Source organism: Durio zibethinus, chromosome 27 (assembly GCF_047325235.1).
Source record: "Durio zibethinus cultivar Kanyao isolate XHJ-2024 chromosome 27, ASM4732523v1, whole genome shotgun sequence".
Taxonomy (NCBI): Eukaryota; Viridiplantae; Streptophyta; class Magnoliopsida; order Malvales; family Malvaceae; genus Durio; species Durio zibethinus.
The window spans coordinates 5,920,375-5,935,537 of NC_143188.1; the positions used below are offsets into that span (position 1 = coordinate 5,920,375).

Here is a 15,163-nt window from a genome sequence, read left to right on the forward strand (position 1 = left end):
TAACTCTATTATATATTTTTCTCATACCTAATGCCGTAGAGACTTTACCTATTTATAAGTATATTAACTTACCTATCAAAAATACATTTTCTCTTAGAATTTTTTTTTTGTAAGTTTTTTTATCCATCAAGTAATATCTAACCAATCACAAATAAATCTGTTATGATATTTGAATTATTATCCTTAACAACACTACACTCTTCCTATTAATCAAAATATATGGTAGGTAGAGTCTTGCCACTAATTGTAGACTACTTACAAAATTAAGCAATGAGAATTAACATTTTACAGATTTTGAAGAATTTCTCAGTAATGGTTTATTGGTTAATTGATTAAAATATCATAAAGTTACCTCTTCGACAAATGGTGTTAAACCTCTTTTATAGGACACTATAGGTACATTTGGGTTGTGAGTTTCATTGTCCTGCCATTCTTCAGGACCACTAGCTTCATTATCATTCTCGTCACTTGTAACAAGTGAAATTAAATCCATTCGATTGTTAGCCCTTGCTATCGTTCCACATAATCTATATTAAGTATATAGGTAAGAGATCTGGAAGGGATTTAGACAGAGGAAAGGATGTTGAAGACAAGGGCAGAAGGTTGTAAAATAAAAACACCATCATGTCAACAAGTGAATTATGTTATATGTAAATACAAACTTGTAGCAGACCTGCAAGAGTATTGATGAAAAAACATAAAAAAATCAAACAAAAGTTATGAATAAAGAAGAAAAAGGGAATGAAGATTAGCAGCATACTATGTGAATTGGATTTGTATGTAATCTTCCACTCTGCAACATATTCCTACTTACATAAAGACTTATAATTTGAGAAGTGATACTAGTTTCATCAAACAATCAATCTTTAGGTTCAGAATAAAGAAAGCACTTGAAAACTAGGCTTGGTTCGTAGATGAGAGGGAAATCGAGCAACTTACAATATGTTTGGATTGGGGGGGAGAGGAAGGAAAGGAAAGTAAAGTAAAGGAATGTAAAGGAAACAAAACTCATATTTCCTTGTTTGGATAAATTTTTAATTTAAAGAAAGAGAAATAAGAGGAAACCAAATAACCTTTAGTTTCCCTTGTAAACTCAATTTTTTTAATACCTTAATTTGGAGGAAAAGTTAGGGAAAGGAAAGTTGAAAAATATTTTTTTTATAAAAAGACTATTATGTCTATCTTTTTATTAATACTAAAAACCTAATAAAAAAACTTAAGCAGATCACAATTATCCTATAATTTTTTCAAAGCCATCTTTTTTTTCAAGTAAGTTTCACATATCTTTTTCAATATAAAAGTTTTTTTATAATTTTTTGGTGATTTGATTTTAATGAATTGTTGAATATGAATAAATATATTTTTTAGATTTATGAGATGACAGACTAGCTCAAAATCCATCAATGCATGTTTGTAAAATATTTTTCTGTTTCACTTGATTAAAAATCATTGATATAGCAATAATTATGAGGTCATACAATATAGCAAACATATTATAATCCAAAAGTACTCTAAAATCACAGGCAATGAAATGTTATAATTAAAAAAAATTATCATAATAAATTATTTCTTTTTTTTTACTCTTTATTCAAATAATGATTGTTATAATTTTTTTTTATTAATTTTAATTATCCAAATAAGGGTTATATATACATTTCTTTTCCTTTAAAAAAAATTTTTTTTTCATTTTTTTCCTTTCCTTTCTTTTTTTTTTATTAATATTTATCCAAATATAGTGTTATCTATTATCAATCCAAATAAAGAAATAACCGGGGGGTAGGATTTCTCGTGGAAGAGAAATAATGAAGTAGAAAGAATGAGAAAAGGGAAAGCAAAGTTAAACTTGTCAAAACACTAGTGATTGATTAAGGTCAAAATAATTTTTTAATAATTTTTTTTTAATTATATCAAATCCTTTTTCAAATTCCCCCTTTGAGTAATTGCTAATAATGAAGAAAAACATGTGTAAGGGTATTTTGACTTGTGAGTAATAAAATTAATCAGTGTATAATGTACTAGAGTGGATAATCTTGTTAGTTTAATATTTTTAACATAAAAAGGAAATCCAATCTAAATTGGACACCTATAGCTTTCTCTCTCTCTCTCTTGGATGCCTAAGAACCTTTTTGATAACCTAATCTTTCAAAATTTTACATTTTTTTTCCTTCTCGAAACAGCGAGGCGGCATGAAGGAAATGAAGAAAATTTTTGTTTTTTTTTTTTTTGTTATGTTTACTATAATGAAAAAAAAAAAGGTGCTAACCAAGATATGTTTACTTGCAAATATATCCGATTATTACCCCCAATTCAAATGATGGGTTTCGTTAATCATCTTACTTTAGTAGTAGACCCCACTCGAATTTTTTTCCTTTTGGGAAGTGGCCCCACTCCCCACATCATGAAAGACCTAAATATTATGGATTTATTAGATTTTTTTTCTTTTATTGGTGGGGACAACGTCAACAACCAAAATCAAATTTTTCATTTTTGGATCTACGCAAGTTCTACAGAGGATTCTCTTTTTCGTAAATGATAACAATAATATAATGTGTTAAAAGAAAAAATAAAAATAAAAAGGATGTGAACACGTGTGAAGAGAGCCACATGTCCTACACTGTCTATGAGTAGAGTTCTGGAAGTTTTCACTTTCCACTGGCCAACATTTGCGCTGGTTTAAGGGACCCACCTTTAAACAAGTAGGGAAAGAGTAAGTTTGACAGCCTGAAAATCATATCTTGCAAAGATAATTCTTATAAATTTTTTTTATTTAAGGTCAAACAAATCAGATCAATATTTATATTTAAGCAAAATACACATAGAGAGAGAGAAAGGAAAAACATTTTAGAAGAATAAACAGCGCATAGTGTACAACAAAGTGAGGAATTTTAGCCGTTAAATAATGCCGAACCACACAGAAACACAAGTACTATTTTGCTTTTAAAGCGTGCTCTCAGGCTCAAATTTATCCACCTCATCTTTATCACCAAACGAACAAACAATCAGCCCAAACCTGTGTCATTCGTAAACCTTCCTTGCGACTACCAGAAAACTGTAAACTACAACATTTTCCCTGTAAATAAAATGAATTAAGTAGTAAAAGTATGGCATCTTACCAAATCAAAGTGGAGATAAAGAGATTAATAAAAAATGGAAAGGGTTACTCTTACAAGAGCCAGACATATACATATACACCCCTTCTGTTGCATAATATTATGTCAAACGATTTGTTTACTGATCTACTCTGGATTTCAAAAATCCAATAAGCAAAAAAAGAACCCCCAAAGGATGGAAAAGTAGGTGTTGCTCTTCTTTACTTTTCAACATCCCTACCATCCCTACAAAACATTTTCACAACCTTTTTCCATCTTCTGCCCAACAAACCAATCAAATTTAATTAGAGACTTCAGGTTCAACCTAATCAGATTATAAACACAAGTGTACAAACATGTTGGATACACATTGCAAGCACAATCTACAATGAACAATTTTCCCACCATTGCATTAAACTTAAGCAAAATTGTGGGTTGAGTGAGTTCTACGCCACATGATAGCCTCCATCATCCTCTTCCGTTTTTGCACTTTCTCAAGTGTTGTTTGAGCTACCAGAGAGCATGCTGTCATTTCTGGGCAACAAACCAGCGTCCCCTTCAAAAATTTTCAGTCCTCGATCTAACTAAATCTTTTTTCAATTGCTGTATCTTTTTCTTGTTCACTATATGGGGGTTGCAATTTGAAGCAAAAAAGGGACAAATCTACTCACCAGCAGGTTGTTTCTGCTCTGCTGGTTTTACCTGAACAGCAGCAGGGACAGCATGAACATAAGGGAAGCCTGGCACAAGCTGATGCGGCTTTCCAGAGGACTGTGTAGTAGCGAATTGTGCAGCATGGATAAGTCCCTGTGATGTTAAGCCACCTCCTTTCATATTGCCAGCAGCAGCACCAACAACAGCCTTTGCAGGGTCAGTGGTACCAGTGTTGGCAAGAGTAACTGGAGAACACAATGACAACATTGAAGTTGATGAAGTTGTTGATGAGCCTGGAGGCTGTGTCTGCTGTTGCTCATTACGGTGTCTTTGAAGATAGTAACCACTTCCAGCTGTTGCATTTGCAGTTGTACTTGGTGAGTGTTGAGCATGGGCCTGCATGAAAGTATTAGAGAAGAAAAGTTGCACTTGATGTAATGCATGCTTTTGATGCAGTTGCTGCTGCTGTAAAGCCATTTGGGGCTTAGTTCCCGTATTTGACGATGAGCTGATGTGGGGGTTTCCCAGGACTGATGGCACACTCCTTCCACCAACAGGAGATGACTTCTGACTAGGTACTGACGGTGAGTTTTTGGCCTGCTGAGATGATAAACTAGATGCTTGGCCACCTTTGTTGCCACTAGAACTAGAACCAGTAGTCCTTGGGCTACCACCAGCACTCCTGGAGATTGAAGTAGTAGGAGAGCCAACAACCATCGGAGGAGATGGGGATTGAGTGCTACTAAGAGGCTGTTGACCTTGAGTTGATTTAGGATTACCTGCAAAAGAAATCTGTGTGTGGCTTTGCTGTGGCCTGCCTAGCTGCTGTGAAATATTCTTGAGTGATGACGAAGTTGAAGATAGAGATGGAGAAGGAACTTGAGATGTAGTTGTCCTCACAGAATTCTTCCATTGAGCAGATTGAGCTGGACTGCTGCTGCTTTGCACTAGATTTTGAGGAAATGCAGACAGGGCATTTGGAAACTTGGCAGCCATAGATGACGAAGGAACGTGATCAGAATAAGCACTTCCATTACTTGTTGCAGGTGCCTTACTTCGAGGGGCAGAAGCAGCCCCAAATTGGTGCGGCTTCTGAAGCTGAACAATCTGCTGTTGCTGCTGTTGTTGATTCTGCTGAAGTTGTTGCTGTTGTTGATTCTGCTGAAGTTGCTGCAGAGCATTAGGATTAGGAGCATTGACGCCATTGATTGAAGCTGGCATAACAGAACCTGAACTTCTGACAGGAGCAGAGCCATGATTAAGGGTCCGGGCAGAACTATCAATGACATTGTTGCCTGGAATAGTGGAAACAGATGAATCAGACAGATCTGGCCTAGAGAAGGCAATGGACTCAGTTGCCGAACTCCTTCCTGCCATGGCTTTCCTTTCTTTTTCCACACTTGATGCATCATTAGTTCCACGCTTCCCTTCTTCAGAAGCATGATAACTATTCTTCTTCTGTTGTGATGCTTGGGCAGCCGCAGCAACTGCCATGATCTGATGATAGCCTTTCCTCGTATTTTCCGGAAGGTTCTGAAGAATTGCATGATTTTGTGCAGAGGAAATATCAAGGCAAGGAGCAGTAGTACCATTAATGGAGGGAAATGACATAGCAAAAGCTTGAGATGTAAGAGGCTCAACTCGAGCCTTTGAGCCTGGCTGTTGTGATGGCTGCTGCATCTGTTGCTTCTTTTCCCCATGGTTAACACCAGAACTCATGGAACCACCCATTGAAGCAGCAGTCATCAAAGAGAAGTTTGGAGGCTGTAAGGGCATAGCAAAATTCTGACCATAAATATTCATATTTGCACAAGATACTCGGCTATCAGCAGTTGATGGGCTATCCTCGCCACCTAATTCACTCTCAAGTTGCCGGGCTTGATGAGAAGCATGCTGACTTGGCTGTTGCTGCCGTTGCTGAATCTGTGAGGGATGAGACTGGTTTTTTGGGGCAGAAAAAACTTGCAAGTTTCCACTGCCACTACTCACACCAATTCCATGTGGCCTCTGCTGCTCGTTTTGTAAATGTTTCTGGGAAGATGATGAACCACTGGTCAAGCTAGTGCTCTGATGACCTTGTTGGCTTTGCTGTAACTGTGTGGGTGGCTGTTGCTGCTGCTGCTGCTGCTGCTGAAGCTGTGAAGGGTGAAACACTTGGGAAGGATAGAAAGATCCATGAATGTAAGGCATAGGCTGAGCAGGATTCCCTCCATATGCAGGTGGTGCCCCAACATGTGCAGGAATCGGAAATGGATAGGCATTATTCTGCAGGATTGCCAAGTACTGCGTTTCATTGCCTGGTGCATTCGGGTAGTTGAAGCTCATTGCCGGGGCTGCAGTTGCTCCAGCCAGGGAGGCACTCACTGAGGCAGTGTTAGATGTACTCGATGAAGCTGTGTTGCCAGAAGCAGGAGGAGATTTCACAGTTCCAGGTCGGACAGATGCAGCAGCAGCAGCAGCAGCCTGTTGCTGGCTCAATGGGAAAATAAAAGCGGGGCCCTGCAGAAATTAAATACACAAAAAGTAAAATTTCAAAAAGACCATTCAGATATAATCGTGCAATTATCACAACCATGGACTTTATATAAAAATTACAAAAGAAAAGAGGTTTTTTGGGAAAGAGCATACCAGGATATTACTGGTTGCCACTGGGGGTAGAGCTTGCTGGAGCAGTATTTGCTTTCTCTGTGTAGCATCCACCATGTTGGCAACAGCCTGAGAACCTTTATCTTTGGCAACATGACCAGGAAAAATTGCAAGACCCTGCCCCTTGTCTTGTACAGAATTCACACCTCTACCAGCAATGTTCCCATGCAATTCCGAAGGGGGTACAACATTTAGATTGCAAGCCTTCGGCCCATAAAGTGAAGCTGGACCAGGTGCTGCTGGCCAGAAAGGATTCATCTTCATAAATTGATGGTGATAGTGTATATTCCGAGCAATGTAGGAATGGGTTGCACATTTATTTGGTCTTGGTTGAGTAAAAAGCAAATGTGGAGGCTGCAAAAGTCCCAAATTTTAAGATAAATTAGAACAAAAAGAAGACGCAAAAGAAATCAAGAGCTGTGAACTTAAAGTATACAGCAACATGCCTGAATAGCTGCTGAAGATACAGCGCTCCCATCCCTGGATACAACACCTTGTAGAGGAGCCACGTATCTGCTCAAAAAAAAAAAAAAAGAGAAAGTCATTTCCCCCCTTTATAAAATCTAAACCACTGGTTTAGATCTGCTACTGCCAAAAAAGCACAAAACCAATATCAAATCAACCCAGCAATACCCCATTGGAGGAAGTCCACCAGGCCAGCTAGCCATTGACATCGGCAAAGGTAAAGACCCAGATTGTGCTGTAGAAGGCAAAGCAAATCTCCAGATCAGCGAAACAAGGAGAGGTGAAATTTTCCCAGGGAGAAAAAAGATGGATTATTTTACCAGTTTTCTCCGTACTGGGATGTTGATGCTGCTGCAGCATTTGAACATGGTGGTTGAGCTTGTTGGCATTAACACTAGCTGTGCCACAATCTCTATCAGATCTCTCCAAATCAAGCTGAAGATCAATATTCCTTTCTTTATTTACAACTGGTTTAAGTGATTCATCTTCTTCAGCAATCGGTTTGACCTTATTATTATCCTCACCTTCCACATTGACATCTTCCTTTCCGATTTTCACTCCTTTATCACCTTCCTTTACCGTAGACTTCATTTCCTGCACATGGAAACAGATAAAAAACCATTAATTTATGACACAACATCATAGTAAAAGATAGGTGACATCTAGGTGACTCACCAATTCCATATCTGTGGTCACTGGTTTAGGATCCGAAGCCCCAAAATCAATCTCACCATCCCTTTCTGGAGATGATCTAGATGGAGGAGCCTAAAACCAAAATAAAAGGGAGAAACATCTTAGAATTCCATAGTCGAGAAATAAAAAGGAGAATCTTTTAACAAAAACAGGATCCACACCATCAGATCTATCTGGAACTTCTCTTCCCGCTGGCTCTCAATCTCACACACTGTTGAATTCCTGAAACACCAAAATCCTCCATTTAGGACAAATTTTCAAACCTTCCAGAATTAAAACCCCAAAAGAAGAAATGAGTAAAAGGAAATAATGCCCACGCTTTTGTCACTGTCAAATTCTCATTAGCAGGAGAAGGTGAAGATTCCTTCTTTGGCGATTGAGACTCTTCCTTTTTACATATGCCGATATCTCTATTCTCATGTTCTTCGGTCAAAGGCTTAGAATCTGCTACCAAATTGTTCTTCTCTTCCTTCACTGGTTCAGCCTGAACCAGCTCTGATGAAGCTGGTCCAGCTTGTGAAGAATTCAACAAATCATAAGAACAACTACCATTTTCAGCCATGGTTCCTGAATTCTTCTCCAAATTGGGAGAAGTAGCTTCAATTTTATCTGGTTGACCAATTTCTACCTTAGTTGTAGTAGATGAAATGGAACTGTTCCTAACAGGAAAAATAGGAGGCTGTGCTGTCGTCGTTGTCTCATCCTCATACTTCACCGGTCTCGGTCTTTTCCTCTTTGGAGCTGCAAAAACAAAACAATACCCAAATCAAAATCGAATTGCTCAAAAAAGCAAGAGCTCGTCTTTCCTCGTAAGCTGAAAGTTACTAACGAATTGTAGAAATAGGTGTAGCAGAGGAGTTAGCATTTGAAGGCAAAATGGAAGAAGATTGAGGAAGAGTTGATGGGGAGTTGGAGATCGGTGAAGAGACTCTTGATTTAGCATCACTATTGGGTTTATTAACTTCCCTTGAATCAAACTTGACCGAATCATTTCCAATTATATCTAGCTTAGATGGGACTTGTGGCTGCCTCTGCAAACCATATAAAACCTCTGCAATCTCGATCTCAATCTCTTCCTGAGCTGAAGATGAAGATTTGGACGACGATTTCGGTGGCCTTTGTTTTGGTCCGTTAGGCTTCTGCATCAGAAACCAAACCTTTGTCACTAAATTGAACATAAACGAAGCCCCACAAAACAAAAGAATAAAGAAAGATTCTAATTAGAAACTGACCATCTTCTTCCTCATAGAAGCATTGGAAGAAGATGGAGAGGTTGGAGCCGGAGACGGTGAAGTTAACATCCCAGCAACACCTATTCTCACCGGCGAAGTTGAAGCTTGCCGGTGAATTTGTTCTCCACCAATACCGCCGCCACTTGATGTCCATTCGTGAAATCTTTTAGTAGAAGCTGTCAAAGGAAATAAATCCAACAAATCAGTGAATTCAAAAGAAGAAGTCTTGCCAACATAAACAGACAGAATTTTGTTAATCTCTTCCACCTCTCTACCTGACCGAGCTTTTCTAGGAACCGACACGCCAATCATCTCATCGGCGGCCTTCCACGTAGACGAGGTAGTCGTGGCGGTAATCATAGTCGTCCCCGCCGGTGGAGTCGTTCTCATAACCTTCACCGGCGGTGGAAAGCTCTTCCGATGTTGATGCTGCTGCTGTTGATGGTGATGATGATGATTTGACATCGACAAAGACCCCGTGGTGTTGTTCGGCGGAAGAATCCGAACAGAACTTCCACCAGCGGTTCCGCCACCATCTTCGTCCTCATCATCTTCGTCATCGTTTACGCTTTCTTCAGAACTATCATCGCCTCCATCTCCTCTGTTAATCAGTAATCTATCGCCTCTTCTTCTCTTACTCGTTCTACTCAAGCGATCTCTTTCCCTTTCTCTCTCTCGTTCCCGGTCTCGCTCTCTATCTCTTTCTCGTTCTCGTTCCCTTTCTCCATCTCCATCCTTCTTTCTATCCCTTAAACGCGCCGTTTCCTGTAACTCCACCGGCCCATCATCATCTGCACCAAACAAAAGAAAACATACTAGAAAATTCACTAACACGACACCGTTACAGAAGAAAAGAAACAATAAAAGCCAGATCTGATTTTAAAACCTGGGGAGTCTCTAAGAGAGCTACTTCTATGCCGCCGCCGTGAAAGGCCATTTGCGGCGGCGGAGGCCGCCATAGTGACTCTCCTCGCTTCCCTGGTTCTATCCATCTCCGTAAATTACTTGTTTTGCTGGTAATAAATTAGTTGTTATAGAAACGAGACTAATCGCATCACTCATCAGTCAATAGCCTGAAATCTACCATACTCGCCGGTGAATGAGCTCCGGTCACTCTCTCCGGCGAGAAAACCGATTTTAATAGTGTTCAAAGATCTTGTGTTGAAGCAATCCGTCAGACTTCAAAGGCCTTAGCTCCTCTTATTTCTCTCTCTCTCTCTCTCTCTCTCTCTCTCTCTACTCCTTCTGCCTCTTTCCTCCTTTTGTGTTCTAATCTCAATATCTCATCTTCTTTTCGATATTTCGCTCTCAACGAAACCCACTCCAATCCCAATGGACGGCCACGATCCAAGACTGCAATAAATGCTCAAATCTTAACCGTTGATTCCACGACAAATCCAACGGTTTTTATTGGCTTAAACCGACATGGCAGCATCTGGACTGTTGGATTAATGGTCTCTACAAGCTCTTAACCTTTTCTGAATCTATCGCCACCTGTCAACATCACTTATTTTCATCCCCCAAGCTTCCGTAGTTTCATTACACTCACCACCGGCTATAAATAATTAATTTTGTAATAATTTAAAATAAAACTAAAATATGGAAAAAAAAAAGGAATGATAGCATTAGGGTTAGGGGAGTTAGGGACTGTTGCCCGCGAATCACAATCAACTGTGGGAGAGGCTCTTTAATTTCGCAAAGAGATGTCGTGACCGGCTATTACCGGTTGCAAAGACCTTGGCAAAAGTAACATGACCATCACAAGGAATCTGGGTGACCGCAAAATTATCGTTCCAACCGGTCAAATTCATTATTTCGGTTCCACGTTTTAAATTGTACTAGAAAAATATTCGTCCGTTGTAGTGAGTAAAAAATTTATGGTTTTTTTTTGTAAAATTTATTTAATTAAAAAATAAAAAATAAGATTAAAATTAAAACCAAATGAGAATGACACATGTATATCTTAATTGCCTTTTTTTTTTCATAAAGCTTTCAAATAAAAATAAATGTCAAAAACAGAAAAATCAATAAAATGAGAAAAATGTAAAAAGATGAGCTCATAAAATGTGTCATATAGATATTTCATATTTAGCTTAAAAGATTAAATTTTTTAAATTAAGATAAAAATAATTAAATTAATATAATACATATATATAATTAATTAAATAATAAAATATATTTTAAAATAGATTAAAATAAAAACATCTTAAATGTGTTTACAATCTGAGTTCGTTTCTCTTTTAAAAAATTTAACCTATTTAAAGATATATTATTTTAAGACAAAATAAACAAAAACCCATTCAATTGACTCAAGATAAAATAATTAAAAATTTTATAAATATTTAAAAATAATAATAAAAAAATAAAAAAATAACTTGACGCATAACATATTTTTTATATCAAATTGACGAGATAAAAAAATTTAAAATCAAAAAAAATATTTATTAAATATATAAAAATAATAAATAATCATTGCGATATACTTTAATATCAAATAAATTTCTAAAAAATAAATTTAAAATCTTAAGAAAAAAACTAAGAAAAAACTTTATATAAAGTGAGTCTCACTTTTAAAAATAAATTTTTTAACAAAATATTTATTAAATATTAAAAATATTAAAAACAACTGAAAACTAAAAAATTAAAAAGCTAAAAAATCAATAAAGGAAAATAACTAACTACCAAATGATACCTCTTTGATTATGTACTAATAGGGACGGCAATTAAGTCCGTCCCCGACGGGTTTCGGTCCGACCCGACCCTATAGGGTCGGGTTTTTTTTTTTTAAATTTTGGATTTCGGGTCGGGGTCGGGTTGGATAAAATTAGGTACAATCGGGGTTGGGTGTGCTTAAAACCCGACCCTATCCGACTCGATATTATTAAAAAATTATTGTTTTAATTAATTAATTATTTATTTATTTATATATATTTATATAATGATATTTTTAAATATTTATATTTAAAAAATAATATTTTATATTTTAAAAAATAATATTTTATTAATTTCGGGTCGGGTCAGATACGATTTACATAGTATCGGATCGTGTCGGATTCGGGTATTTAAAAAATTCGGGTCAGATCGGGTTCGGGTTTAGGATAGCATAAATCGGGTCGGGTTCGAGGCCAGCAAAACCCGACCCGATGCCATCCCTATGTACTAATGATCAAATTTTTATATAATATAGTTTATTTAATAATTATTACTAATCGAATTTAGTATTTTTTTTACTTTTTGTTGCTTAAAATTAGAGAATTTGTTACCCACAATTTTTATTATAAAATTATAATTATTTAATTATAATAAAAATTATATATGAATTTATTATTTTAAATATAAATTTCACATAAAATTTAATAGATATCATATTATTTTAATCTATTATTAATTAATTATTATAATAATTATTTATAAAATATGCTATTCTGAAATTGACTAAAATGGGCCCACTTCAAAACATCCAAATATGTAAATGATGGACCAGATTGGATGTAACCGGTAAAAGCAACTTCGATAGCCCTTGGATTACGATCTGACGTGGCTTATAATCCTTCTTAAAGAAAACTCCCGTAGCCAGATTCTCAACGAACAAGGACGTCCTAGCTGGCACCGAAGCAGTGAGGCTCGTGGTTGTGGACCAGAGTGCCTAATTTGGACCGTTTGATGGATAGATTGGACGGCTGAGATATCAGAGAGGTAACTCGAGTCACGGACCTTCAGAGAATGTGGGCCCCAATCAGGTTCGAAAAATGCGGCAGCTTGTGATGACGATGTGTAACAGGCCCCCATTCCCAAATATTAAAAAATGAAACCGGAAACGTACTCGCTCGGTAAAATTTTCACGGAGCAGTTAAAAAAACGAAATAAATGCGCCGAGCCTTTGACGCTTTTGCGCCACGCGCTTCGGGTGGAATTCGTCACATTTTACACGTAGTATAAAAGAGAGAAAATTTTATACTAAAGCAATCCGACGTGGGAATATCGCTATCATTACGTGTCATATTATATACTCGACACGTGGCTTATCTTCCCCCATTATTTGTCTCCTCTGATCTTGTTTTTGGGTACCGTTCCGCTACCGGAAAATAAAATATCTTTGGATAATAAGACGCAAAAATAAAGGGGGAGAAAGGATAGGTGTTTCACACAATTAATGACGTGGCAGATGGACAAACGCTTTTGGTCATCGTTTTTTTATTTATTCATTTTTTCCGCTTGCGAGTTTTTTGAGTGGTTACGGGTTCCTTGCACTAGGATGTCATTGTATCATGACCTATGAGCAAGAAAATTAAAAATAAAGAAATTAATTTTTGTGATACATTGTGGACAGGTCAGAATATGGGACACACCAAGAAAATGGTTGGCCCACCATAATGGATCCCTTTCTACACCTTTTGTCTATTTGTGAGTGCTTTCATTCCCTCGCTATCTTGAAATCTCGAAGTTGTGCCACGTGCGCATCAGTCTGCTACGTCACATGATTACCTGGCAGAGCTTCTGACCGTATGCTTTAACCCTAGCCGTCAACGAACAACAAATATCTACTATCCACCCCACCCCATTCTCGCCCATTAGTTGTTAGTGTTCTTCTAATTAATTAAACTAATCTTTTTGACCTTTTTTATTATATAAATAATATAATGATTAATCACATTGTGGCCTATCTCTAGTTTCATTCTTGCTGGAATCACCATCTACCATTAATTAATTATTAAGACGTCACGTAGGATAGTATTTTAATACTATCTTCAAACAGATTTTACCAATTTATTTCCATTTTCCCACATTAACTGATTTTTTTCTTTTGTGGGCTAAGCCTACTTGCAAGCAAAGAAACTATGCCGGGTTTTTAACACAAACGAAAGGGAGTATTTATCTACAATTTTTTTATTATAATTTTTTAATTTTTTAATTATTATAAAAGTATAGATGTGAAAAAAAAAAATGTAATGGGCGAAACTAAAAAATTCCTTATCACTAATTAAAAAAAATTAATTGATTAATTATAATATAATTATTATAGATGATATACTCTTTAAGAGCAAAGGTAAATAAAGAAAGTTTACAAAATTTCCATGATTGTCTACAATTATTTGGTTTTAAAAATCATACTACATCAAGGAAGAAAGAATAAAAAATTTATAGTACCTCATCGTATGTTTTATTATAAATTGTTACTATATGGTTTATTAAAAATTTAAAATAGATCTATATACTTGTATATTATAAACAAAATATATAATATTTTTTAAAATATTCATTTCTAATAGTAATAGGACAGCATTCTAAAATTTAAATTTTAATCAAGTCGATTACTATAATAACTTTTAATAGTTAATATTTAACAAATTTAAAATTCAAATTTAACACAAATAATCTCTTTTTTATTCTCAAATTACAAAATTCTTTGTAAAAAAATATTTGATTTATATAAATTTTAATTAGAATTTAATAAATAATAATGAAAATATAAAGATTAGTTTTGTTTTATTGATATAGAGATTAGTATTAAAGCTAGATAAGTATAAAGAATTACAATATCAAAATGATTTTTGTTAATATTTTTAGTTTCCATTTAAATAGTAAACACATATAACCTTTTTCCCAAAAAGGATTCGAATTTTTTTGTAAAACAAATAATTTATAATGCTTTTAGTTTTAATTTTAAATTAGTTTAAATATATTGATATTTTATTATTTTTATATAAAATTTATCAAAAAAAATGCATTTTTGATTGGTTCGAAACTTTTGGATTGCTAAAATTAAGATAAATTATTTTTTATGAAATTACAAGTTTAAGATATAATTATAATTTAATATTACATTTATATATAAAAATTAGTGAATAATAAATCAAATTAAAAACATAATTAAAAATTTTAATGTAAAATTAAATGAAACCCATTTTAGTTTAAAATCTCATAATTTAATTTTTTTTTTCTTATCACTAAATTAATATATCGACAAAATTAAAATAAATTATTATTTACATTAAAACTTTATGAATTTTTGACGGTACGATTTTATAATAAAGAAAAAAATATACGAGGACAAGTCCACAAACTAGGACAAAGCGTGTAGAATCATACCGCTACCTTTACACAGCTTTGCATGTTTCTCTCCCTCCCCCTCCCCCTTCCTCTTTCTTATTTTTTATTAATATTTTCTCGAATATAATAATAATTTATAACTTTTTAAAGGTAATCAAACTTTGTTACGCTTTCTCGTAATCTTATCTATGTATCCAAAAAATAATAATAATTTTTAAAGAAAGTCCCAAGAATTTATTTTATTTTTTATTGGAATTTGGATTTATTTTGACCTCAGCCTTACATGATTCTTTAAATTTTATTAATTAAAATAATAAAAATAATTGTGGAAGT

At 35.1% G+C, this 15,163-nt stretch overlaps 1 protein-coding gene across 4 annotated transcripts; it reads right to left on the reverse strand.

Annotated features, from left to right (window-relative positions):
- Positions 1-3,123: 3,123 nt before the first annotated feature.
- LOC111279103 (protein TIME FOR COFFEE-like) lies at positions 3,124-10,050 on the reverse strand. 4 transcript variants are annotated; one of them, XM_089756664.1, is made up of 13 exons: positions 9,666-10,050; positions 9,055-9,570; positions 8,780-8,955; positions 8,377-8,683; positions 7,865-8,288; positions 7,709-7,769; positions 7,530-7,619; positions 7,175-7,448; positions 7,023-7,089; positions 6,836-6,902; positions 6,372-6,743; positions 6,207-6,242; positions 3,124-5,849 (listed from the first exon to the last, which is right to left on the reverse strand). In XM_089756664.1, exons 1-13 carry the CDS (start codon positions 9,769-9,771, stop codon positions 3,753-3,755), a joined length of 4,593 nt encoding a protein of 1,530 aa, XP_089612790.1. In that variant the 5' UTR covers positions 9,772-10,050; the 3' UTR covers positions 3,124-3,752. The 4 variants fall into 4 exon arrangements, with proteins under 4 accessions (XP_089612790.1, XP_089612789.1, XP_022721739.2 ...); XM_089756663.1 differs by having other exon boundaries at positions 8,377-8,686; XM_022866004.2 differs by having other exon boundaries at positions 3,124-6,242.
- Between the last annotated feature and the right edge of the window lie 5,113 nt (positions 10,051-15,163).